This window comes from Misgurnus anguillicaudatus, chromosome 7 (genome assembly GCF_027580225.2).
Source record: "Misgurnus anguillicaudatus chromosome 7, ASM2758022v2, whole genome shotgun sequence".
NCBI lineage: Eukaryota > Metazoa > Chordata > Actinopteri > Cypriniformes > Cobitidae > Misgurnus > Misgurnus anguillicaudatus.
In genome coordinates this window covers 19779129-19807097 of record NC_073343.2, presented here as the reverse complement: position 1 = coordinate 19807097, position 27969 = coordinate 19779129, and the positions used below count along the sequence as shown (strand labels likewise).

At 39.2% G+C, this 27969-nt stretch overlaps 2 protein-coding genes across 4 annotated transcripts in view; both read right to left on the bottom strand.

The window, feature by feature from the left end:
• Positions 1–31: 31 nt before the first annotated feature.
• On the bottom strand, positions 32–4182 carry LOC129417455 (NADP-dependent oxidoreductase domain-containing protein 1). 2 transcript variants are annotated; one of them, XM_055172141.2, is made up of 6 exons: positions 3945–4182; positions 3692–3845; positions 1105–1285; positions 674–831; positions 324–519; positions 32–225 (listed from the first exon to the last, which is right to left on the bottom strand). In XM_055172141.2, exons 1-6 carry the CDS (start codon positions 4032–4034, stop codon positions 54–56), a joined length of 951 nt encoding a protein of 316 aa, XP_055028116.2. In that variant the 5' UTR covers positions 4035–4182; the 3' UTR covers positions 32–53. The 2 variants fall into 2 exon arrangements, with proteins under 2 accessions (XP_055028116.2, XP_055028115.2); XM_055172140.2 differs by having other exon boundaries at positions 3692–3849; positions 3945–4109.
• A 56-nt stretch (positions 4183–4238) lies between these two features.
• The window catches only part of LOC141365317 (tau-tubulin kinase 2-like), a 35563-nt gene continuing 11832 nt past the window's right edge, over positions 4239–27969 (bottom strand). Inside the window, exons 3-16 of one of the 2 annotated variants that reach the window (XM_073869522.1) lie at positions 25241–25388; positions 24094–24167; positions 18584–18724; positions 18367–18471; positions 18171–18236; positions 17975–18067; positions 17752–17877; positions 16806–16963; positions 16498–16699; positions 16194–16405; positions 15509–16049; positions 11339–11671; positions 8837–9741; positions 4239–8487 (exon numbers count right to left, since the gene is read on the bottom strand). In XM_073869522.1, the coding sequence (XP_073725623.1) occupies positions 8040–8487; positions 8837–9741; positions 11339–11671; positions 15509–16049; positions 16194–16405; positions 16498–16699; positions 16806–16963; positions 17752–17877; positions 17975–18067; positions 18171–18236; positions 18367–18471; positions 18584–18724; positions 24094–24167; positions 25241–25388 (3552 nt within the window). In that variant the 3' untranslated portion in view covers positions 4239–8039. The remainder of the gene's footprint in view (positions 8488–8836; positions 9742–11338; positions 11672–15508; positions 16050–16193; positions 16406–16497; positions 16700–16805; positions 16964–17751; positions 17878–17974; positions 18068–18170; positions 18237–18366; positions 18472–18583; positions 18725–24093; positions 24168–25240; positions 25389–27969) is intronic. The other variant, XM_073869523.1, reaches the window with a different exon arrangement.

Below are 27969 nucleotides of genomic sequence, written 5' to 3'. Positions count from 1 at the left end.
GACAAACAAATAAAAAATAAACATAAAAATGTAAAGCTGATATTTTGCGCAGTTTAATTTCGGTTTCCCCCAGGTAAAGCATCGTTTGGTCCATCTTCCAGATTTGAGAACATATTTTGGAACACAACTGAAATGCAGTCTTGCAAGCTTTGATTTCTTGATACCAAATCAGATAATGGAGTCTCTTTAGTTTGTGCATCAACCAGGTTGATCCATGGAAAAGGGCTGTAAAACAACAGAAACATCAGGCATAGAGAATCTGTATTGTTTATATCTCCATTATTTAAACATGACCGAAATAACTCCAGTGCAATTATACCCACTCATCAGAGTTAAGAAGAGCAGAAGCACACGATGAGTTAAAGCTTTGAAGACTAAATGTATTTGTTGTGATGTTTGTCTTAAACAGATCATTAAGTAGTTGAAGAGCCTTTTGGGAACCAAGTTTCTCAGCGGTACACATGTTGAGAAGACTGTACAGCACAGCAGACACCCAACTCAGATCCAGGGAGAGGCCACCTTCAGTAAACAATGCAATCAAAGGATTATTTTAGCACACTAAACAAAACCACTTTATATTGACTTTACATGACGTGCAGGTTCATACTTTCCAGACGTAATCTGAAGGGAAATAACAATATATTATGAAGGAAAACCGGTGGTTCCTACTTACCACTCATTGAAGTAGGAATGGAGGCTGCAAGCACTTCCTTATCTTTTAAAGCTGCTGTCACTTCACTGTGGAGGTACCACATCTTGGTGACATCACCGCAAGCCACAAACTCATACCGGGGTTTAATAATAAAGCTGTGGTCAAGGAGGGTTGCAAGCCTGAATTGAAAACAAAAAGTAATTTGAAAAGACCTTAGAAGACAATTCCAGGTCAGATGACAGGAAGATTAAAAAAATCATTTGGCTATGGCGGTGTTGGGGAGTGCTGTCACACAACACAACACTATGCATATACTAAAAGAAAACCTTTTGCATTTTTACAAAAAAAAAACTTTATTTACAAAATTTTTATAGTGTTTATACAAATGAGGACATCTCCAAAGGAAGGTTTAAAGCTAATAAATCTTAAGTAATATTCAGCTTGTATGGTACCTTTTTAATGGAGTCGCAGAGGTAAAACTGTAAACAAGACAGCGCGAGGGCAGATGGGAGCGAAGGTCTGCACACACTTGAGGTAGATGAGAGGGCAAGACACAGAGGAACAGCACATCTGCCCACTTAGCCAGTCTAATGTTGTCATAGTAACATTCAACACCCGTCTTTGAAATTTCCACTAAAAATATAAAAAGAGAACACTTTAAAGGTGCATTGTGTAACTTTAAGGAGGATCTCTTGACAGAACTATATTATCAGTGGTGTATAAAGACGTTACATAATGACATTGAAATTTATCTACTTACACCGCGGGTCCCCTTACATGGAAGTCGCCGTCATGTTTTTACAGTAGCCCTAAACAGACAAACTGTTCTACAGAGCATGTTTCGTCTCTACGTTGTCTCAGACGACAACGTTGTCTTGTGACGGCTACCACATACATTTTGAAATTGAGGAGTGAACTAATGATTGCAATTCGTAATCTAGATTCTGCTACAATTTACACACACCTTTAAAGGGATAGTTCGGCCAAAAATGATATTAAATGCAGATGCATATGAGATGCATATGTCCATCATTTTTCAGACGATGACATTTTCAGTTATTTTAGAAAATGTTTTAGATCTTTCAGTTAATCAAATGTGAAGTTATGGGGTCCACGACCTTCAAGTCCAAAAAGTGTGTATCCATCCTTCACAAAATAAATCCAAACGGCTCCACGATGATAAACAAAGTCCTTCTGAGGGTAATCCGCGCAGTTTCGTTGTAGAAATATCCACATGTAAAACTTTATAAACCAAAATAACTCGCATCTGGTAATGCCGCCATCTTAGTCGCGTCCGCATTCAGGATGAGAGCTTACGCAGCGTACGGAGGTTACTCTGCTGCTGCTCTGTGGCCCCGTCCTCCGAATTTGTCATACGTCACTAAAAAAAGTGCGTACACTGCACTAATACTCTCTCCTGAATACAGAGGAGTCTAAGATGGCGGCGCTACCGGAAGGTAGTTATTGTGGTTTATAAAGTTTTTAATATGGTTATTTCTACAACAACACCGTGCGGCTTACCCTCAGAAGACCTTTATTTATCATCCTGGAGCCGTTTGGATTTATTTTGTGAAGGATGGATGCACATTTTTTGGACTTGAAGGTCGTGAACCTCGTAACTTCACATTTAATTAACTGAAAGATCTAAAACATTTTCTAAAATAACTGAAAATGTGTTTGTCTGAAAAACGATGCACATATGCATCTCGGACAGCTTGGGGGTGAGTAAATCATGGGTTTAATATCATTTTTGGCCGAACCATCCATTTAAGTCTAAAGCCACTAGACTTTGAGCATGCATGCCAGTAATTTTCGGACATTGCTGCAGGGAGTGGGCGAAGATCAGCTTATCAATATGATATTTGGCTTTGTCCATTCGTGCTATTCAGTAGCAAGACAGGTCACGGAGTGACATACCGGTTTTGTACTGTTTACAATGGTCCACATGATATCATCGCACGAGCTTGCATTTCTGGTCAGACGCATTCGCTTGTGTGTGAATGAAAGTCAATGGGACGAAAAGTCTAGTGTGACCGTGGCTTAAACAGATCTTGATTGCATTATTGACTTCCATGGTGAGAGGGCGCCAGTGGGTCGCAGGTGAGAGAACAAATACCTGCGTATCCATGGTAACAGCCGTAAGCATGCTGATGCAGAATCATACACAAAGACTGCGTCCGAAATCGCATACTGTGAAAGTAGGTACTGAATTAGATGAAGTATCTACCCACCGACATTCGGCGGTCCTACATCCGTCATGTTGATACATCACATGACATACATTGTCATAACAACAAGTTAGTCATTAACATGAATAACACTAAACAAGTGCAAATTAAACCCAAGGGACAGCTGTTTAATATATGTATGGAATAAAGCCGTGTTGGACATTTTTGAATAAAACATTATTCTTCTTTGTTGGATAACTCCTCTCCCGGGATAGTATAGGGTCCATCGAATGAACACTTCGGTATCTTGCCAGAGGTAGTAGGTCATCCAGGTACTTTTCGCCTAATGTTTTTTGTAATAATATGAATTCGGATATACTCCTCACCTCGCTTACTGCTTTTCGCCTACTATATAGTATGGAAGTAGACCGTTTCGGACACAGCAAAACCGATCTGAGACATTAGACCAAAAGGTGATAATAGTACATTTTTACTTTATCACATATTTTGTAGTAGTAGCATAGTTGTAAAAATGGAAATATTAATGTGTTATATATGTATAATTTACAGGGCTGTCAAAAGATTAATCACATACAAAATAAAAGTTTGTTTTTGCATAATATATGTGTGTGCACTGTATGTAATTATTTTGTATATATAAAAGTATTTAACACACACACACACACACACACACACACACACACACACACACACACACACACACACACACACACACACACACACACACATATATAATTATATAATATATACATAAATAACATGTTTCTTAAATTTCTTATGTGTGTGTTTGTATATACATAATAATTACACACAATCCACCTACAAAAAAATTAAATAAAAATGTACTAACCTAAATTCTCTGGTCTTTTAGTTGAGATGTTGATGTCAGATGGCTTGATGTTGTTTACATGCATTAAAACTATTGCCAGCTGTTTACCCATGTGTCCTCCACCAATTATACCAACAGACAGATGGGTTTTAGAAGTGACATTCTCAGAAACTTTCTTTCTGTGTAAAAATTGTAATAGTTGTAATCACGTAATAAATGGAGTCTGTGTAAAAAATAAAACTCTTAACAAATGAACAATATTGATTACTCTTACCTTAATAAACGGACTAGCTGACACACAAACACAGCATGCGCACATCCGCTTACAGTCAACCCGGCTGAGCGACTGCGCAGATACAGACATTCTTTCTCATCCTCCGTGAGTCCGGCCTCAAATCCAAGCGATTTTAAATTTTCAGTCAAGTCCATCATTGCGTCGTTTGTGTGACTATTGGCAAAGCTGCCACAGCACTTTAATTTGTAATAAGTAGTTATGCGTAAACTGTTTTGGCTTCTATGGCAACCACTTTGCGTGTCAGCTTTTTAAAACAAAAGTCCTTGTTTGGCATGCTGAATGAAAATTTTATTCAAGTTTATAAAAATAAAATACAAAATAATTTAAAAGAAAATAACAACAAATAAACGAAACAAAAATAAAAACACTGTACAAGGCATTTATGATACAAATAAAAATTGACAATGAAAATAATTACATTAATGTACAACATATTCCTATCCCCATACCAATCTTTTGTACACTGTACATTGAACTTCACAAATTAAGACCAACATTATGGATAACATTTTTTTAAATCAAAATTATACAATGGAAAATGCAGTTAATAATAGACAAATTCAGCATTTGGAACATTTTCACCATTCTAGTTTTCTTGATTTACGTTCTATACACTTTCATGGAGTCCACTATCAAACCATAATACTGTGCAATTTAAACATTGGATACAAGTGCATGAAAAAATAAGGTGGATGTCAACAAAAACAAATAGATATAACTAATATAATTGTGAATTTTGTGTTTGATTTCTTGGATTAAGAGAAAAAAAAGGGTACCAAGAAATTTGTGAGTTTATATTACACAAGGCAAATGGCTTTTTTAATACATTTTCAAATAAATAAGTCTCTTACAGCACACAAACCCCCTTTTAAGCACATCTAGATATGTAGTTAAAAATACTTTAAAATTCATTTGTTCTCTTATTGTCCTATTGCATGTTGAAATCTGCATCTTTCTCCAATTTTAAGGCATAGCGAATACACTCAAACTGCCTTTACCTAGCTTGTAACCCAAGTATTTGATAAATATACCTGGGAATTCAAGAAAAATGTATGTGGAGTGTTTTCTCTAAAATATTCAAATGTGATCTGATTAATATAGAAACATTACCATGTTGAAATTTGTCTGTAATCTCCTATGGCCTAAGAGTGTGTTTATTGCAGGGATAGTACCTAAAAAAATTCACTGATGGACAAGATAGTGTTTTAGGGCAGAGTAGTAATAGCTGCTTTACATCAGTCTTATTAAAAACCAATAAATGCAACATTATATTAAACAGTGCTGTAATGTAACTACAAATAGTGCCTGACCAAAGAAATTATATTGATATAGCTGAAAATAAACATTTTCGCTTAAAAATATTAACATGGTTTAATCTGCTGATATCCAACATGCTCCGGTAAACCACCAACCAGAATATACCCTCATATACATAAATGTGTCTGAATGCAAAGAGTCAAGCATTAACCAAGTCATTTTAAAACAGACAATCTCTCCTTTAGTGCAAGTTAAAATGTGAGTAATGTGAATATATTTTAGACAATCCAGAGAAAATTCAAGAAAACAAGTCTCTATTTACAAGCTGACAAACTTCTCAGGCTACATACTTCCAGTACAGTACATGGAAAAATTGCTAGCTGTTGTATTGTACTTTGTAGCATTTTGCTGTAGTTCATGCAAAGATTTGGCCTTGTATGTGAAATGTGAGCTATAATACAGCGTAATACAAACAAAAAAGGAAGACAGTGCTGAGTTAATGCTCCAGGGAAATTTCCTTAGGGGAAATTAGCTGCACACTTTTTAAAAACATTTATTTTTTATTGAGCTAAAGAACTTAAATGCAAAAGAAAGTGCATGGACCAATGGCAAACTGCACTAAAAATGCTGAGCTTTTGAATTGTAAAACTTTTTTCAATTGTAAAATTGTAAAACTTTGTGTAGTAATGATTGGACATTATATGGCACATATAATAGAATGATTTAATTTGTCAAAAACTATTGGCTGTTGTTTCAGTTATCGCCAGGCTTAAGTGCAAGTGCTGACTTTCAACTTTTCTTTATATTTTACGTGATGACAGTATTTATTCAGTGTATTAATATGCAACTCTGATACAAAGGCCGATATGAAATGTTAATATTGGCTGTATATAGCAGAATGGTTCGGAACTAAACTGGGATTTCTATTGGTATCAAAAAGGGGCAGAAGATTTGAATTACAGATGGTTCAGGTAATGTGCAGATCGTCCTGCTAAATTGTGTGGCCACAGATTTAAATTCCCAAATTAAAAATAACTCAATACCTTAATATTTTGTGTACTTAATGTGGATGTGTTTAATAAAAAAAATTATAATGCTGTGGGATATCAGAAGCTCTAGTCAAAATAACTGTTTGTGACTCGTAGTTTCTGGAAGCTTACGCCTGCCATGTCCCAAATACAGTACACTCCCCACACAACTTCTTTAGGCACATCAAAGTGCAAGACCATTTTTGATTGTTACCACAGTGTGCATTTTTAAAGAAGAAGAAGGAACTGCAATTCTGGCATTCCCCTTGCACTCACTTAGGCCAGAAACATGTTCTGCAAGTATGTGAACGCAAGCATGAATCCTTGGCCAATGCGTTGCAGGCATGCAGTCACCATCAAATGTCTGTGATATTTAACTGGATGTGTTACCATTCCGTAGGTAGCTATAAACATTTTGACAGTTTAACAAATTTTATCCAAGCAGCATGATTCTCTATAACTATTGCACTGCCATGAAACTGCCTAACCCGAAGGTACTGATTGGAAAATGTCTCTGGTTACTATAATTACCTCAGTTCCTTGAGAGACAAGAACGAGACATTGCATCATTAGATGATACTATAGGGAATCACCTTCCTTTTCGAGCCTACTGAATAACGCCAGTGCAGCCGCAACTCGCACTGGCCAATGCTGATCAAGAAGGGCACAGGGGCGAAGCCATTAATGCTATATAATACACTGTCCAAGAACTATTACCCTTAAAATCTTTCAATTGAACAGCAGAATGTGGCTAATTTATGTTACGTCTCATTCCCTTCTTTCAGGGAACCAAGGTTACAATAATAACAAGAGACATCCCCTGGACCGTGCACTTGGTGTGCTTCAGCATAAAGTCCGTCGCACTATGGAGATCCTTGAAGGCATTGGTGTCCGGACTATTCTCATCCAGGGAATTCAGGAGTTAGGCCTGAAAAACCTAAAGCAGGCTGTTACCTCGCAAGGCATTGAAGCAAGAGTTGCCTTTGAGGTTGGCAGCTGGCCAGACCCAGTTAGAGCATGCCATGCTTTAGGGTCGATAGGCCCTGACCAGTGCACACAGTGAGAGTTGCAACTGCACTGGCATTATTTAATAGGCTTCAGGTAGATCGAGGAGGAAGGCGATTGCCCACAGTGTCAGTTACTGATGTAATGTTGAGTGAACCATACTTAAAAGGTAACTGACCGACGTATCGCTCCTTGTGGCAACACTGAGAATGCAACACATACTTGTATTGCATTATGAATTGTGTTCCAGCCACCCTGGACACAAAACAAAAAATTGAGTTTGCGTACCTGGAAGCAGCTGTGTTCACATATTTACAATTCAAGGTGCTGACAGTAACTAAAAAAATACAGCAAGAGCGAGAAAGGGTGGCATGATTTGTCAGTGTACCTGCCACTGCACTCTTAAGAGAACTGCAATGTGCATCAATGCCCAAATAATTAACATAATAAATACTATAATACTATTTGCTTGATGCAAATAGACAACACTCTATCGTTCATAAATACATACAATCATTTTCATAAAAGCTCTGGAATGTTAAAAAGAAAACTACTACAAAGCACTACAGAATTGGCCAGTTAGCTTCACAAATAACCTTCCATATTCTCTCCTATACTTTAGTGTTCTTAAAAGGCTAACACCTTAAAAACAAGGCCAAAGATGCAAAGAAAGCAATGGAGCATCTAGAAAATAGAAGGATGCAGTCATAGGGGTGGGTGAGTACCCAGAAGTCCCTTTTAAATCTATTCACTTGATCTAACACCATCTCAAACCCTTGATTAACTATCTGCTCAGCTTGTTGGAGCACCTGACCTCATGGTTGCCAGCTTTGCCCCATTGGGTGTGTGCAGTAGCAGAACGGGCCTGGCGGCCACAGCATCCTTCCTGTGTTTGGGGATGATAGCGACGTATAGGAGGTGATCCTGAAAAACTAGGAGGAGAGCGACTGCGCCCCAGACAGCCCCCGCGGTGCTCGTGGCGGGATGGAGAGGAGCTTACGGAGCGCTGCAGTGAGGAGGAGCTGCGGGGAGAGGCGCTAGAGCTACGCTGGTGGAGAACGTGAGCAGCGGAGGTGGAATTGACAAACACGTGTCTTGCGCTCATGTGCTGTGGGGAGGGGCGGATATGGTGTGGAGAGCCACGTGGGGAACTGGAGTGCACTAGCTGGGCCAGACAGGTTAGCAGTTTTGAGTCACTGGTGCTGCTGGCACGCATCCTGTAACGTCGCAACCTGAAGAAGTTAGATAAAATTAACCAAAGACATGACAATCATACTTTGTAAATAGAGGTCTATAGCAGGAGTTTTCAAACCTGTCCTCCTGGAGGACCACTAGTACTGCACAATTTGCATGTCTCCCTCATTAGACACACCTGGTTTAAATCTTCAGCTTATTAGTAGAGACTGCAAGACCTGAACTGGGTGTGTAAGGTAACTGAATGAGGCGTGTCACAAAAGGGAAACATGCAAAATATGCAGTACTAGTGGTCCTTCAGGACAGATTTGAAAACCCCTGGTCTATAGCTCTTCAAAGAGAAAACAGTTTTAATGTGTGCTAGCTTTAACAGGCCAACATTATTACCTTCCATCCACAGTAGAACGGCTCGGCGGTTTTCCTGGAGGTGGGCGGGGCAGGTAGTGTGCTGTAACGGTTTCCGGACCAGATTTGGGCATTACGGGGCGGGGGATCTTGCTTTTGCGTAAAAGAGGGCTGGAGGAGGATGAGAGTGAGGGAGCATCATCGCCCTGACGGTCAGATTGAGAACCTAGAATCGACTCATCATCCTGAGAGCGTTCAGAAGAGGCAGAGGAGAGCTGATCTCGCTGCATGACAGCCACGATTACACGTCTCTCTGAAGATAATGAGGGGGAAGCAGAGGGTGAAATGGGAATATGGTGAACCCTCTTTTGCAGCAACTGTTCTTTAGCAGAGCCCACTGGTGGGTCCAGAAGGCTAGAAGGTTCTAGCACTGGGATACGGCTGTGTCGACGATTCAGATCTTGTTTGGGCACAGAGGCAGGTGATGAGGGGGTGGGACTACCATTTTTGCCAGGAATCTCTTCTTTGTTCTCCTCCAGGGAGGGCTGGTGGTGCTCTGTGGAGTGGCCTGGTAAGGCAAAATCACTCTTCGGCTCTTTGAGCTCTGGAAGCAGCTCGCTGGCATCTCTCTGAGCGCCTGAAGAAGGTGTATGACAGCCGTTCATCAGAACGGGGCTTTGCGGAGAGGGAGGTGTGCGTGGAGACAGCACAAGGCTTGGTACCGGGCTAGAAGGTTTCTGAGGTTCATTCCCATTTACCAAAGGTTCCCCTTCACCATTAGAGGGACTGGGGGATTGGAATGGGACCAGCTCCTGTGGAGAGTTGATGTCTGCTGTGTTGTCTTGTGGATGGATAACATTGTTACCATTATCAGTATCATGTCTTTCCAGTGGAACGCTGTCAGATGCAGACTGGGAGGACAGCACAGAGGGCCGCTGAGCAGTTAGCTGAGAGAGGGAGAAAGATAACGGAGTATGCATAACGTGACCTTAATGGATAACATGAGCTTGATCTTAACTGAATAAATCTTGAGTGGAGGGATGTTTTCAATACCATATTTTCAAAGACAAAGAAAAATCTATTATTGCAATGAACTCACTGCATTTGACCACATATATAAATAATCTCCCAAAACACGCATGCAGATACAAACGAATCCTTTACAAAACACATGCAACATCTCAATGTTAGGAAAGAGAAAATGTTTAGACATCTTGGGAAAAAAACATGAAATTAGCAGAAACTACATGTGTTACGTGTCCTTTAAGTAAAGAGGTTTTGTATGACTGAAATGGCTGCCTGGAGGCGCTGCAAACATAAACGCCAAGTACAGAGACTTTTTAAAGAGCCAGTTTACTAAAATCTTTCTCTTGCACTGCAGCTGAACAAAACTGCCACCATCAGGAGCAAGCCTAGACCCTTTTACTGTTTGTAGACAATGATGACGTGTAGAGGTCGACCGATTTATCGGCCGGGCCGATTATTTGGGTGATTTTTGGCATATTTAAAAAAAACGGCTTTGGCCGATTTTGCTGCAAAATTAGGCTGATAAATAGGCAGGTGCATCTGCGGGCACCTACGCGTTTTTGTGTAGAACTCGTGATGCAAGCAGATCGCTCCCGTGTGTGTGCAGCCGTGCCTTGTTCACAAACAGCTTTAGTAAACGATGGCGGGATCGCGCGAATTAAGCAGCCAATACAACAGCGCGACGAGCTTATGTCTCGCGGTGCACTGTCCGTGCAAAGATTAGGCTCATTTCATGTGATTAATGAGTGATGATGATCTTTGTTTGACTGACAGAGAGAGCAGAGCTGCTTTTATTACTCAAAACAAAACTGACTCGATGGCGAAAAGTCGGAAGACCAAATCATATCCACAGAGGAAATGTTTTTTGTATTGTTACAGTAACACTTTGTTTACAGTTTTGCGCTGCTCAAACTAGATTAGAACACAACGCGTCCGATTCGCGAACTGACTCCTTTGAACGGATTCGTTTGAATGAACGGTTGAAACACCAGATCTGTCCCAACACTAAACTCACAAGACGTCACTATCAGCACAATCAGTCACTTAAAGCGCCTCAGAAATGAGAATGTAAATGTGTTTAGAAAGATTTGCCCTAAATAACAGTCTCAACTAAAAAACATAGACATTTACTATGTTAACTTTATGATGAATAAATAATTTATCAGGTCTACCAAATAAGGATTCTGTTGCCGAAATGCGCGCGCAGGCTATTTGATCACGTGGGCTGTAAAAGGGTCTATAATGCTTTACAATGTCATCTGACTGTTTTAACAGACACAACTGACAAAAAACATATTTGAGCATGCACAAACACAACTGGAGTAAAGTATTTTTGGAGCTTTCTGAGGATAAAATGACACAAATAAAGCAACATTTAGTACCCCAGTCAAACACAAGAACTGAAACACAAAAACATTTACAATGTAGGTACTTGGAGAGAAATGTTTGGTGATGGGACGGATTTGACAGGAGGAGAGTGTGGATTAATGGAAAGCACAGAGGGGAGTGACTATTCACCTGTTGAAGCTGAGCACGGGTAATTCGTATGACTGAGGGAAACTTGGCATTTGCGGCAGCAGCTGGAATGGCAGGAAGTTTTCTACGTCCAGGTGAACAAACGGCACGGGAGTGGGAAGGCAATGGCAGCGAGGCGTGGCACGAGGAGGTGGAGGAGGAAGGGTGGTATTGGTGGTCTGCAGACTGACTGCGGTGCATCCCAGGTGGAGCACGCTGGTGCAGGGGGTCCGAGAGGGTGGTCAGGAGGTTGTGCGGGCTGGGGGAGCGCAGGTGCAGTGGGCTGCACGTCCTTGCCATAAACTCCTCAGGATGGGATGCAGGAGAAGTGGGAAACTAGAAAAGCAAGATGAAGAATGGTTGACGGGAGGTGATGGAAGTCGGGATGGGTGAATGGGTAGTGAGGATGTAAATAATCAGAGGGAACAGTGAAAAGATTGATTAAAATGGGTAGAAAGATAACTATGGATAGGATGTTTGAGCGTGTACAGCATCATACATCTTGACTGAAAGAATACAGAATATAGAAAATTATGTGGCATTCTCCAGGGATCTCTGTACTAAAACAAGCTTTAGGCGAGTCAATGTAGTAACGAGTCAACAAGGGGAATAAGGATAGAAGAGCTCAGATAGCAAGATCAGGTTAACTCAAACTAACATAAGCTTACACAACAGAGAAGGATGACATTTTGTATCTTATTGCTGTGTAGTGGCGGCCGGTGACTTCTCTTCTGAGAGGCGCAAATTCAAAATGTATTCAGAGTGTCATGTGTGGCTCGTCATGTCAAAATATGTGTTCGGTGCAAAGGCTTTGAAAAGGTTTATGATAAAAGAGACACTCATGTTCACAAAATACTCATAAGACATTAAGGGTGCTTTCACATCTGCCTTGTTTAGTTCAGTTGAATCGTACCAGAGTTCGATTGCTCAGTAGGTGAGAATGCAGCAATCGCACTCTGGTGCGTACCAAAAGCGGACCAAACAAGCAGACCGCGTACGCTTTCAAGCAAACTCTAGAGCGGTTTGTTTGTGGTGAGAACACGATCCGAGATCTAAGCGACCTAACTGCCAAAGTACTACGCATTTTGGACGAAACCATCTGCCGTAGTCAGATGTGCTGTGCATTATGGGATGAAGAAGTGTTTGTTGACAGTTTCTACTAGCAATATTAGCACACTGACAGATCGCGGACATACCTAGAGTTGCGAGGAGGTGCGCGGCGGAGCCTCAGAAATTTAGTGTCTTCGCCATTTGTAGTGCATTAAAATGTTGTTTTCAAGTCGCATCCGTGATTCATTCTGAAAATGAACAGTTTGTCTAGAGAGCTGTATACAAACTATGTATGACAACCACGAAGACATAATTACAGCGCGCAGTCGTCTGTCCATGGTGTCTGCTGTATTTTCCTTCTTTTTGTTTACTTCCAGGGTTCGGTTGGAATTTCGCGCATGTTGATTCTGACCAATCGAGAAGCAGTTTAGGAAATACGTTCAAATACATGTAGCCAATGAGTGATGTGGATCTTATCACATGACTGATTTTTTGATTTGTTTCAACTGGTGCGGAACAGAGCAATGAGTGTGGTGTGAAAAGGAACCAAGACTGCTAAAAAAGTTACAATGTATAATTTTTTGTTTTTGGCCCGGACCAAATGAACCGAACTACAGATGTGAAAACACCCTAACTTAATCTCATGTGTAATCAGAGTTTAGTGTTAAGCGAGTATCTCTTTTTTCATAAACCACTTCGAAGCGTCTGCAGCAGGCACGTATTTTTAACATGACGTGTGATGCGCTTAGGTTCACATGATGCTCCAAACACATATTTTGACATGATGAGCCACACACATGTCGAGCTAAATCCCGTATTTTCTGGACTATAAGTCGCACTTTTTTTCATAGTTTGGCTGGTCTTGCAACTTATAGTCAGGTGTGACTTATGTCAAAATGAATTCATATGAACCAGTAAAAACCATTACCTTCTACAGCCCCGAGAGGGCGCTATATGCTGCTCCTGTAGCCTACACCTACACTAACATGTACAGACACCAATTCAGCCTGTATGTTCTGTATGCTATTGTTTATGTTAGCTGAATAATCCTTAATGTGTTACGCTAACATGTAGACACCTATTCAGCCTGTTGTTCTGTGTGCTATTGTTTAGTTGAATAACTTGAATTTCCAAAATAAGGGTGTTTTCACACATACACTGTTTAGGTCGGCCCAAATGATGTGTCGGTCCGAGTACGGTTCGTTTGGGTCAGTGTGAACACAACAGCGGCACTCTGGTGAGTACTATAGTAGGCTCCAAGACCCCTCTAAATCGGTGGTCTCAGAGCGGCTGTACCTCGAGTTGAACCAAATACAGGAAGTTCTCCACATGTTTGATCCACTGGGCTTCCGTCGTGACATGAGCCGAGTGTTATATTGTGGGTTAACAACAAACAAGGCAATCTTGGTCTGTTGCAGTGTTTCACTGTCTCCTGGACACTTGAGCTGATGATTTTATAAATGCACAGCTGTCCTCCACACACAAAAATATTGCTGGCTCCGTGAGAAGGGCTTTAATAGAACAGTTGCCCAATTTCACGTTAAAGCAAAGAAACTTCGCAAAGACGTCCATCGTTTATCTCCATATCTTGCTAGCGTCGTTCTTCCTGTCAGGCTGGTTGTCGTGGAAACATGGGGGGTGGTCATGAGATGGTGAGAGCTGTCAGAGACGAATGACAGCACTGACCGTTGTCACATGGTGCACAGTGCGGCGTTTTGAGTACTGTAAAAACAACATATGTGAACACGGACCGCACTAAATGAAAAATGATACAATGTATTTTGGTGCGGTCCGAGGCCGCACCACGGTGCGCACCAACATATGTGAAAACACCCTAAATGTCTGTTTTTGGGCTTGAATTTTGTGAAATAATTTTTTAAACAATTGCATCTTATATATGTTTTTTCCTCTTCATGACACATTATTTAACTGATGCGACTTATACTTCGGAGTGACTTATAGTCCGGAAAATACTGTACATGTTTTAATAAGATTCGCATCCTGCGCCCTCGAAAAATCAGTCACTGGCCCCAACTGTTACTGAAAAATGAACAGCCTTTATGTTTCTGCCATCCGCATGTCAACACAATCTCATGGCAATTCATAACTATTTTACAAGATAGCAAAATTTATACATTTGTATGATCTCATTCATATGTTTTTGTACAATGTACTTTTGCCTCAATGACACTGTATAGAGGTGGGGATTTCATAATTTTGTTGTTTCAATCATACATTTTTGTACCGTCACATGTTTGAATTTTTACAAACTAGCCACCTCAGACAATAGTTACAAATTCCACTGAGATCAGGCTGGTTCGGCAGAAGAAGGGTTAGCTTTGTGTCACCCAGAACAAAGAAAAAATACAAGAGGGATTTTGTTAAATAAAAAAACCTGATAGCTTCAATGTAAAAAATACCTGAATAAAAATGTAATTCAAGACCATGGGGCATTATATTACCTTATATTATATCAAATATCTATCAATGGATTTTAGTAGTTGAAGGCAAATATCAAGCATTAAACCATTCTGGTCTTCATATTCGAGGTACCCCAAAGCATGAAAAAGGCGGCTGAATATGTACATGATCAAAGGAATGAAAGAAATATGTCCAAAAATTTCTGATGGCCTGAAAATATAAGCCCAATTTACAAACTTTACTAGTAGTTGGCAGTGTTCCTCTGGTACCATTAACATACGTACCAATTTTGTTTTCAATAGGCCTAAACAGTGCCATGGTACAGCCTTGGTTCCTGTTTGGCACTGTCACAGTCAAATATGCTGGTCATTACATTGCAATGCAATGACAACTTTTTTCAACATCAAATCCATATTATTGTTTAATGTGAGAAACTGGTCTGAGGTTCACCTGACCCAAATATGGTGACTACTTTATGGAAAACAATATGGAAATTCATATTAATTTATCTTTTAATCATTAAATAAAACTGATAGGAGGCACTTTTGCTGACAAATTTGTATACTGGGGAATGGTTCAGAAACCAAAAAGGCATTTGTGAACATTGGTCTAAATATCTCATAAACCCCCTTTTCCAAGGAAGATTTTCCAAGTTGTTAAAGTTGCAATAACAATAATACTATATATTTGATGTGTAATTACCTGTGTAAGTGCTCCTTCAGCCAGTGCCTCGGCAGGGCTGGTGGGGGTAACACCTGTTGCAGGGACAACGCTCAGCTCCAACCGCTCCATTCTTAGTGGGCTCTGGGTGGTGTAAGTGGCAATGTCTTCTTGTACTAGACTTGGAGTGGACTCTTTGTCTGGTGATTCATCCATTGGCTGTAAAACATCTGGTTCCTCTTCACAATCACCTGATGGACTACTAGTGAGCTTGGCCTCCCGGCCAGGGCTACTTCGTGCCGCATCTCTGAAGTCCTGCAGTTCAGAACCCTTCTCCACCATCACCCAATCATGTAACTCAACATCTTGTAGTCCTGAGCTCAGGTTAAGAGCGACAAAGCCGCTGTTAGCAGCACCATCACCCAGCTCAAAAGAGATCGGGGAAGCAGGCTTGAGTGAACCACCACCAGAGCGGAATTCCTCGTCATAGTGCCAAACATGCTCAGCATGACTTCCATTGGCCAAGCCAGAGACACCATTACCTTCTCCTTCCTTCACTGTACCAGATGGCTGCTTACCAGAACTGCACACAAAATGAGTTTGAAAACAGATTCAAAGACAATCTTATACACACTATTCAGTAATGTAGATGGAAATTGACATGATCGCAAGATAAACCAAGGAAATGCAATCTTGGAATAATGCAATACATTTGCAAGGGACCTACCATGCCTCAACAAAGCGCTCAGTATTGGGTTTCGGCTCCAAAGTTAGCCTCTTTTCCAGCTCAAAACTGTGAATATTACGCAGTTTCCTCAAAAGAGGAGTCTCTCTATCTGAGGGCACCACTTCTGATCGGACTCGCACTGGAGAACCAATGCTAGGCCCTGCATGGGGGCTCTGAATGCCTTGGTTACTATGTTCATCCTCTGTTGCCATCTATAAGGGAAGGACAACAGAATATGCTACAACCCAATGCTACAAACAAAGGTGTCTGTTAATGACACAGCAGACTGTACACATTATGCTACCTTCCAGACTACAGGACAGATTCGGTTGCGGTTACGGTCCAGGTCCTCCCAGACATCGGTTTCCTGGTTTCTGAGTGGAAGGTTAGGAGATCCGGGTAATTGCTCAGGCCGGGCATTGTCTCCATCACTGAGCTGCTCGTGCTGGAGACCTTCATCTGTGTTCTCCTTCAGATCTCCAGGCACCAATGAGGCATTCACAATGCTGCAAAAACAGAAAAACCAGAGCACTTTTCATTGTGGTACTACAAGTATCAAAAATCGTAAAGTGTGTCCAATGAACTTAAAGATGAGCAATCACATTAACTTACCCCATCTGAGCTGGCGTGAGGCGTGTGTGGTGCTGTGGTGTGTTTGCTGCGGTGTTGATTGTCATTGGGCTATCTGAACTCATCCTTTCCCAGTCATAAGGGTCATTCTCCACTACGTTATAGGTTCTCATGCTCTTCTCAAAAACGTTCCTCAATAGCTGGAGTAAAAAGATTGGTAGTAATCAACAGGGTTCCCACACCTTAGTTTAAATTTAAGAACCTTTCAAGGACTTTCCAGGTCCAATAGCCTCAAATTCAAGGACTAAATGGGGGGACACATTTCAAGTGAGAGCAAGGTTACATTGTGTTACCTTTCAAGATACATTATTACAGTTCCCTTTCAAAGGGGCTCACGCTGCGTCACTGTGGTGACACTTTGGGGATGCCTCCAAGTGCATCTGAATGTGTATATCAAATTCAACCAATGGTGAGGCTTAACGACAAAAACAGGGTGACACGGGTGCCAGGAAGTATATCGCTATCTGAAATATTTCCAAAGACGGCGTTACAGGGACGCAGGAAGTATGGCAAGGGAGATACAGCGTCTCGTTCCCTTCTCAGGGAACAACAGTTACATACGTAACCCGAGACGTTTTCATGTGTCAAACACGACTATGCAAAAAACATTTTGGTATGATTCAACATTCGCATACAGAAGATATAAGCATTTAAAGTGAACAGTTTAGCAAGTGTGCTTAAAAAGTCTAGAATTTTATGATATTATCCTACACTACACAGGGAATAATATTGATTTTTTCCCTAGAAAACTTCTTGCATAAAATAGATTCAAGCACTTTCAATAACCTGTATCTATGTTTGTATTTCTTGAATTGTTTCCCCCAGATTCACACATTTTCAAGGATTTCAAGGACCCATGGAAACCCTGAATCAAATCTGTTTGACCACAAACTGTTACATATTCCATAGAAATCTGCTGAATTTTTACCTGATAGTCTGGTTTGGTAAAATAGTCCAGATTGCTGATGTGGTCCAGAAATACGCTGAAGTCTGGGGGCAGATGCTTCAGCATGAGCCGATGATCGTACGTCTCTTTTAACTTCCCCACTTGCTCCTAAATAAATAAATAAATAAATACAAATATTACCATAATTTCCCAACAGGCAGTAAAAAGCTGTTCATAGCATTTTGTACTCTAGCCTGATCAGCACCTTGTCTTTTATCTTCCTCCAAGGTAGTTGCCCGACCAAAAACTCCACCAACATGTAGAACAAAGACCACAAATCATCATGTCTTCCCATCTCCTGTGACAGACAGAGCAAAATGTATCAGAAGACAGGATTTATCTTGATCGTTCTTGTCAGTAAGGTTTTGACTTATAAAAGTGATTAAATGAAGTTTTTTTACCTTGTTCTTATGAGCATTCATTGAGGCGTAGCGTACTGTACCCCTAAAACCAGCAACTGGGCGGGGCTAAGGAAGCAAAAATATTATTAGGACGCATTTATAAAATTCAGGCACACATGAACTCCAGATAAATAAAAACACACAAACATACATACGAAGTTAGAAAGTAGTATAATAAAGCAGTCTTGATACTGACCGGTCTGACTTCTTGGCAGGAGTTAGTAAATTGCCGTGCCAAACCAAAGTCTAACATGTAGCAAGTCCGACATGTGCTAGGAAATCGGCCCATGGCAAAGTTGGACTGAAAACAGAGTGGACAAGCACAAGAAGTTATGTGATTAAAGTAACAACTACCATTAATGTATAACATAGATAGTTTTAACTGGAAAAAAGTTTGAACTAGCATTTCTCACCGGTTTTATGTCACGATGTAAAAAGCCTACTGAGTGGATGCTCTCAATAGCCTCCAGCATCTGCAAACCCAGTCTGAGAGTACTGCTGACTGTAAAAGTACCACGGTTCATACTTCTCCTCAGGTCTGCTAAATTACGACCCTGCATCACAAGCAAACCATTAAGGGCCCAACATTTGACTCATAGACAGGTTTAATGGAAAGTCATAAATAAATGCATCATTGCTACAAAGGCTGAAGTCATCAAATTCATACTGTAACTAAATTTAGTATCCTATTTCTATATGAATTATTAATGCTTCTTGTACATAGACGAGTGTTAATGCATGTTTTCAAACTTTTTTAATATCATCTATAAACATTTACTGTTAAAATTTGTGATAGCAAATTAAGGTCTAGTCAATATTAATGATGTAACAATAGTTCCACTGGGGTGGTGTGTTTATGTATAATGCGGGACCTTTCACAGTGTGTTATGCTCCTTAACTCTTTCCCAGCCAGCATTTTTCATTATTTTCACAAAAGTTTAATGCCTCACAGAAAATGGTCTTCTTTAAATATTTGGGGTGTAACGGTTCAAATTACTCACGGTTTGGTGCGTATCATGGTTCTAGGGTCACGGTTTCGGTATGTTTCGGTTATGTGCATGTTTACGGGGACAAAAAGGCTACTCTCAAATTCAAAGAAAATAAAATTATTTATTGGGTTACAAACACCTAACACTTTGGTCACAACAGGCTTCTTTACAAAAATAAAACCCCAAGCAAGTTTTTAACCTCTGCCAAAATCAACATTTTCACTTAAGAGCACTTGTATTATTATTAGGGCCGGGTAATTAAAATTAATTAATTACACAAAAAATAATTTAATAATTTAATCACACTTATTTTTGCACCACTAAACATTTCTCATTGGATGAGTTTCGCAGACCGATTATACTGGAGCACCAACTAGCGTTCATGACTACAGACAACAACAAACCACAGTGAACATGAACGAAGAAGCTGATGAGATCGCTTTGGTTGGTCCCGTAGATGGGAATTTTTTTTATAAAAAAGAACGGATGGAAGCGTCGATAAGAGCATGGTTGTGTGTAAGCTATGCAACAAGGAATTCACATATCACCGCAGCACATCGAGCCTCAAGTATCATCTCAATGCAAAACAACATATAGCAGCTAGCGTGGACGTTAGCCCGACTCCGAGTACGACTTGGTTGAACAAAAATAAACAATATTTTGTTGCTTAAGCTTATGTATTCAGTCATTATTCATGGTATACTAAAATTCCATGTGAAAAAATAACTTTTCAATGTTCTCAGGTTAAATATTTATATGTGATTAAAATGTGATTCATTTCGATTAATTAATTACAAAGACTCTAATTAATTAGATTAATTTTTTTAATCGAGTCCCGGCCCTAATTATTATACTTCATGTACCAACATACAGTGCACTTCAAAATGCACATAAAATCACTTAGAACACTGGGTTAGTTTTTATATTCTATGCCACTATCTTCAAGTTTTTTCGCAAGAAGATCTGTTAAATGTTTTTTAACATTTAAACACAGAAGACAATGTGTGCTGTTTCATCATATCAAATTTGCATTGAGCATCCGCCACTCGCGAATTTTACAGTTTTGTCCACGTTTTCTTGAGCATCGCTGCTGCAGTAGACTTAAATGAAGCTGGCAGTGCCTCTATTAGTAGCTTTTCTCCTTCGCTTGACACGCTAAATGGTCCGTAACACACACACACACCTGCGTGCTCGCGCACCAACACGTGAGATTTGCATATTACGAGTTGATTGGACAGGTACTCTCATGTAAACACACACATAGCTTATTCAGAACCATACATGAACAGTTTTATGCATTTTTTTCATCCAATCTATATTAGAAATGCATGGACGAATCAAACACGGTGCACAGCGAAGCACATGCGTGCCGAACCGTGGGAGGATAACGAGACGATTCGGTTCTTTACCGTGAACCGTTGTCATGAGCAATTCGGTCCCCCTGGCAATTCGGTCTCCCCTAGGACACCGATTGGTACCTAGCACTAATGCCTGTTCACAAATTTGTCATTGCGATATCTCGTCTGCGTTACCGGACTAGCAAGCTAATTATGATGTACAAAATAGAAGCATACACATTTTTTTTTAAATAAAAGTTAACAACAAAATAATATAATAAACTAATATTCATGTTGCAGACACGTCAGTACTTTTGTGTCATCATCTGCTTTACAAAAACAATACTTTATTTGTAAATTACTAACACACCTAACAAAATGCATTTTTTTAATAGTAAAAGTGTAATCACGGCATATAAATTATAATTTTAATGTGTGATTCAGCTATGTAGTAATCGTGTTTTGTATAAGTAATATATTAACTTTACACAGTACAAAAGTGGAAAGGGTACAGTATAATAATCTAAATAATAAAATGACACAAGCAATGTGTAGATCTCCCACCTATAACCTTATTTATATACTACTATATAAAACACATCATTTAAAAGACATCAATTGTAATTTTAACAACGTTCTAACTACATAAATCATAACGTGATTTTGTAGGAATTGTAATAAGGCGCTAAGAAAACTACCCATAAGGAGTTTTTCAGCCAATGGAATCACGGGGGTCCTAGGGGAGACCGACTTGCCAGGGGGGACTGAATTGCTCATGACACCGTTACACCCCTACTAAATATATAAACATACAATATATTAAATAAAAGACCAGACCCTCTGCTTTCAAAAAAAAAAACTGTTTCATCCTACTTTCATCAGTTCTCTTTTTATCACCTCTCAAATATGGGTAGGTTTCTTCAAAAACACCTAATTTTGAGCAAAAAGCTGAGATAATTCAATTTTTCTAAAGGACTTTTGATAGAGACCAGATGCAGAGCGATCCTCAAAACTTAGACGGACATACAGCTGTTTGCCCTAGGGCGATACTTCTGGGTTTTATAAGTTGCACCAGGTGGATAATATCGGTATTGTGGATTGACGATATAACTTGTCAATGGCGGGGAAAGAGTTAAAGGAAAACACAATTTTTTTCAATATTTTACTATGTTCTTATTACCTCAACTTAGACAGATTAATACATACCTATCTTTTTTCAATACGTGCACTTAATCTTTGTACAGCGCATTGTGAATGTGTTAGCATTTAGCCTAGTCCCAATCATTCCTAAATTAAGCCTGGTATCCACTGTGCGATTTTTAATAGTCTTTTAGGATTGTTGCTTGCCACACTGTGCGATTAAGATCGTAATTAAGTCCATGTCACACTATATGATCTCAGTTTCCATCAATGTCAGACTGTACGAGTTTAAAGACTTTTAAAAATCGGACGCACGCAAACAAACGCATCCGCAGTTTTACGTCATCGATTGACGACGGCTGGGAAAACACACACTGAAGCGAAGGCTAACAAACCGAAACAACATCTACTGTTCATTTTAATCATAACTTGTCTCGAGCATAAAAAGAAGAAAAAACGAGACGAGTACCTGGCATTTGAATTTCCAGCGCGATTTCTCTCCAGGCTGCTTCATTTTTATCCTATCATGGTACAGTGGCGATGACACGTTGTACAAACACTCTATTGTTTCCATAACTCCACAAGTTTCTCCTCCTGCTGTACAGCTACCTGGTTCTTTTTTACATTTGTCTGCGTTGATTTGTTGTTGCGCCGCACTAAATGTGTCATCGGGTTCTGTGCTTCTATTGGTTATGGAGCTGCCGGTTGTCGTAGGGAGATGTCACACAGCAGGATTGTATCTCAAAATTTCTGACACTGCCAGAATTTTGTCGGAGGATAATTTTGATCGCAACGGTCATTAATCGGCTGTCTTTGAACATGTCAAACTAGCGATCAAAGATGGCAGATTTTAGCCTGGGATTCCAGAAATCGTTTAGGATTTCAAAATTTGTCCCAGACAGCTAAATCCTGGCTGAAATCTCACAGTGTGCACCGGGCTTTATTTGACACAAAATAAAACCTGGCAAAAAAAACTTTTTAAGCAATAAAAAATTAGAACTATATTGTATGGCACTTAGTTTGCAGTAGGGGGGATTAGTTGGGAGTAATGTTGTTACTGCACGCCGAGGTCGAAGTGCTGTAAGCCAAGTGCTCTTCCGCCATACAATATAGTTCTCATTTTTTATCCGCTTAAAAAAATCACTTTTTATTTTGTGGCACCATACCTGCTCGTGTGGCTACTCATGTAACGGTCTTTAAATGGGGAGAACATGGAAGTGTTTGGTTGCTTCTGGGTTCATCCCTGTTTGGATCCTGAGGAATGAATGGGGCTAGGCTAAATGCTGACACATTCACGACGCGCTGTACAAAGATTAAGTGCACGCATTGAAAAAAGATAGGTATGTATTAATTCATCTAAGTTGAGGTAAGAACATAGTAAAATATTGAAAAACTGTGGTGTTTTCCTTAAAGGAATATTACACTATCATAAAAAATTCTGTTAATTTACTCCCCCATGTTAACCAAGTTTTTTAAGTAAAACATTACAGAATTTTTCTCCATATAGTGGATTTACAGAGGACCTAAAGGTTTTCAGTTTCAATGCAGCTTCAAATGGCTTTAAAGGGGACATTTCACAAGACTTTTTTAAGATGTCAAATAAACCAGTACCAGGCTGTAAACATATTATTTTCTACTGTAAAGTTTGTCCATTTTAACATGGAGGTCTATGGGAATTGACTCCCTTTTGGAGTCAGCCTCTCGTGGCCAGTCGGTGAATTGCAGTTTAAATCACTTTCGTATTGACTTCATCAGAGTGATCGGAAGGATGTCCCTCGGTTCTAGCTCAAATTACCATATAAATTATTTATCATTCAATGTTAAAATTGCCACTTTGTATGGCCACTCAATGACCTATTTATTTCACATGCTTGCAGAGAATGGTTTACCAAAACTAAGTTACTGGGTTGATCCTTTTTTACATTTTCTAGGTTGATAGAAGCACTGGGGACCCAAACAGCGAAACAATCATTATTTCTGCCTTGTGATGCACATGACTTATATAATATGTAAAGTCGCGCTAGTGCAAGATAAGAAGTTGCGGTTAAAAAATTATTTAAAAAATTGTCGAAAATGACAATCATTACGCTAGATTAAACCCTTATGCCTTGGTTTTGATCGTTTAAAGGCTACATTAAAACTGCAGTAAAACTTCAAACCACTGAGTTCCACTAAAGTCCACTCTATGGAGGAAAATCCTGGAATGTTTTCCTCAAAAAACTTTATAAACATATAAACATGTTGGATGACAAGGAGGTGAGTACATTATCGGGATTTTTTTATGAAAGTGGAGTACTCCTTTAAAGGAATTGCTTTAATTGTCTGCATGTGAACTAAATTACAGTAAATTAAACATAAAAATTTTGAGCAATAAATGATCACAAATCCACTCTTATATGATGATGAAATAAAAGACAGATCAAATGCATAAACAGTATACTGTCAATCAGAATTTACCTGAAGTTCCATGACAACGTAATTAAAGCGATCATTGCGGCCACATCCAACAAATCGACAAACATGATTTTTTCCTGAAATGAGAGAAAAGAGCACTTTATCTGACTACATTGTGTCTGCATATATCCTATGTATTGTCATATACAGTTCTGCTAAAAATCGGAATTAAATAGTTCTATTTTGTACCATTGTTCCTCATGCTTTTAAGTAAAAAAGTAGGGATGCACCGATATGTAAAATTTTGGCCGATACCGATAACTCTTTATATTTGGGGGCCGATAACCGATATATATATATAGGCCGATAAATATTCATATTATTTTCACAATGAAAAACTCCCAGACTGCGGACATCTTGTCTTTGCGCTAGACTAGTATACTCTTCTTAAGCCCGCAACACGTGTCATCTTTGTGCTATGTCACAGAAAGCACCAATCAAAACTTCACATGGCCAGCAAGTGAAGTGGTTCAACAAACCAAAATTATCCATAATTTATCGGCTTTCATTTATCGGCCTAATTTTGCTATCAGACCGATAACCGATAATATTAAAATAAGCAGTTATCGGCCGATAACGATATGTTGGCCGATATATCGTGCATCCCTATAAAAAAGGTAACTTATATTAAAGAAATACAGTAGCAAAGAAAGATGTCCCTAAATAAAAAAAAAAGATGTCATGTCACATCATGTGTATGTCACTGCTAGTAGGGTTCTGTTTTGTTTACATCTCTTCTGAGATAAGAGGGTGTGGAGCAGAGAGAGATCTCCAGTTACCTCCAGAAGTCTTTTCCCTCAGGAAGAGATAAAAGCCCCTCTGTTCTATCACACAGCCACATTACAGCCAATGTACATTGATTTTTTTCATAAGCAGAGTGGAGAGGTTATAATGGAGAGAGATTGTAAAGGGAAACAGGATAATGATGGTGTCATTGCTGGACTCTAATTGATTTGTTGATCATTTGCCCAGAACAAAAGAAGAGAACACAGAGTTTGATTGCAAGCTTGAAATCAATTCTGTGAAGCACAGAAACACTGCTCTTCTGTATTTTAAGCTTAAAATTTCCTCTTTGAGAGCTCAGGTATGTCTTGATCTGTACTCAGTTACAGAAAGTATGTAGATTAGTAATTCATAGATTACAATTTACCTTGAAGTTTTTTTAGCACTGCCACCTCCATCTTCAGAACTTGTTTAGGCTGCTGGGCTGACTCTGCTTTCAGAGCTACGCTGCACTGGGTCATTAGGTCCAGAGCCTCGTAGATCTCCCCGAAACCACCACCACCTATTTTTTTCAGCTGATGAGAAAAGCAAAAACAGGATTAAGATAATAATAATAATAATAATAATAATAATAATAATAAATATTCTGTACATTTTTGCTTTCTTTGATATTTTTGGCTAAGCAGTAGTGCTTGTTAATATCATTGGTAAACTGCTTGGATGGGCGGCACAGTTGCTCAGTGGGTAAAAGCAACGTCCGTACACAGCCGGCAGGTGTGAATAACTTAAAGGAATAGTCTACTCATTTTCAATATTATGTTATTACCTTAACTAAGAATTGTTGATACATCCCTCTATCATCTGTGTGCGTGCACGTAAGCGCTGGAGCGCGCTGTGACGCTTCGATAGCATTTAGCTTAGCCCCATTTATTCAATGGTACCAATCAGAGATAAAGTTAGAAGTGACCAAACACATCAACGTTTTTCCTATTTAAGACGAGTAGTTATACGAGCAAGTTTGGTGGTACAAAATAAAACGTAGCGCTTTTCTAAGCGGATTTAAAAGAGGAACTATATTTTATGGCGTAATAGCACTTTTGGGAGTACTTCGACTCGGCGCAGTAACACCCTCCCTCTCCCATTATGAGAGGGAGAAGGGGAGCGGACATTTCAGGCGAGTCAAAGTACTCCCAAAAGTGCTATTACGCCATAAAATATAGTTCCTCTTTTAAATCCGCTTAGAAAAGCGCTACGTTTTATTTTGTACCACCAAACTTGCTCGTATAACTACTCGTCTTAAATAGGAAAAACGTTGATGTGTTTGGTCACTTCTAACTTGATCTCTAAATGGTACCATTGAATGAATGGGGCTAAGCTAAATGCTATCGAAGCGTCGCAGCGCGCTCCAGCGCTTACGTGCGCGCACAAAGATGATAGAGGGATGTATCAACAGTTCTTAGTTAAGGTAATAACATATTTTAATATTGAAAATGAGTAGACTATTCCTTTAAGAAATCACTCAGATTTAACATGTCAAGTTATTATTTGTCCACCCTGCCTGCCATAGAGCATTAAAGATACATCCACAAACTTAATTTGGTCAATTTAAAAACATGTCCCTTCATTCTTACAGCATCAAATTGGTGTAACAACCCTGCCCAGTGGCCAGAGGTGTCTTACCCGGACATTTACTCGTACCTCATCAAGTAAACAAGGAAGCCAGTGAATGATTTAACTTCGTATTTGAAAGTAAACATCTTTAAATGTATATATTATGTGATGTCTTTAAGTACTGAGTGCACTTTTCTGTCCAGACATATAACAAGCCTGACTTAGCTTTCAATAGCATCATACGTTATTAATTATATTTCCATAACAGCAAGATATGGATGATGATGGCAGGTAGCCTGGACTAGTTGATAACGGACATACACAAAGACAGCCCAGCAGTTATCAATCTAAAATAACACGATGATCATGATAGGTATTGGAGATTTGGAAAGCTTACATAACTCATTCCCTGCCAGCCTTTTTTTTTTTTAAGTTGCCCACCAGCATTTTCTGTGATTTTTACAAAAGTTTTACAAAATGCCTTCCAGAAAAATTTTCTTCTATAAACATATAATATATGTATATATATATATATATATATATATATATATATATATATATATATATATATATATATATATATATATATATATATATATATATATATATATATATATATATATATATATATATATATATATATATATATATAATATAACATACAAATATCAAATGAAATAACAGACCATCTGCTTACAAACAAACCAACCTAGAAAAAAAATAATTTGTTCTCTTTTTACAATCTTTTAAATATGGGTAGTTTTCTTTAAAAACACCACATTTTGAGCGCCAACTACTGCATAATAACAGAATTACAGATTATCGTAAAAACAATACGTCATGCAATACATTATTATAGAAATAATATTGTTCAATAAACACTCACCTAAAGGGATTATTAGAAACACCTTTTCAATTTCTCATTAATGCAATTATCTAGTCAACCAATCACATGGCAGTTGCTTCAATGCATTTAGGGGTGTGGTCCTGGTCAAGACAATCTCCTGAACTCCGAACCGAATGTTAGAATGGGAAAGAAAGGTGATTTAAGCAATTTTGAGCGTGGCATGGTTGTTGGTGCCAGATGGGCCAGTCTGAGTATTTCACAATCTGCTCAGTTACTGGGATTTTTATGCACAACCATTTCTAGGGTTTACAAAGAATGGTATGAAAAGGGAAAAACATCCAGTATGCGGTAGTCCTGTGGACGAAAAATGCCTTGTTGATGCTAGAGGTCAGAGCAGAATGGGCCGACTGATTCAAGCTGATAGAAGATCAACTTTGACTGAAATAACCACTCGTTACAACCAAGGTATGCAGCAAAGCATTTGTGAAGCCACAACATGCACAACCTTGAGGCGGATGGGCTACAACAGCAGAAGACCCCACCGGGTACCACTCATCTCCACTACAAATCGTACAATTTGCACGAGCTCACCAAAATTGGACAGTTAAAGACTGGAAAAATGTTGCCTGGTCAAATGAGTCTCAATTTCTGTTGATACATTCAGATGGTAGAGTCAGAATTTGGCATAAACAGAATGA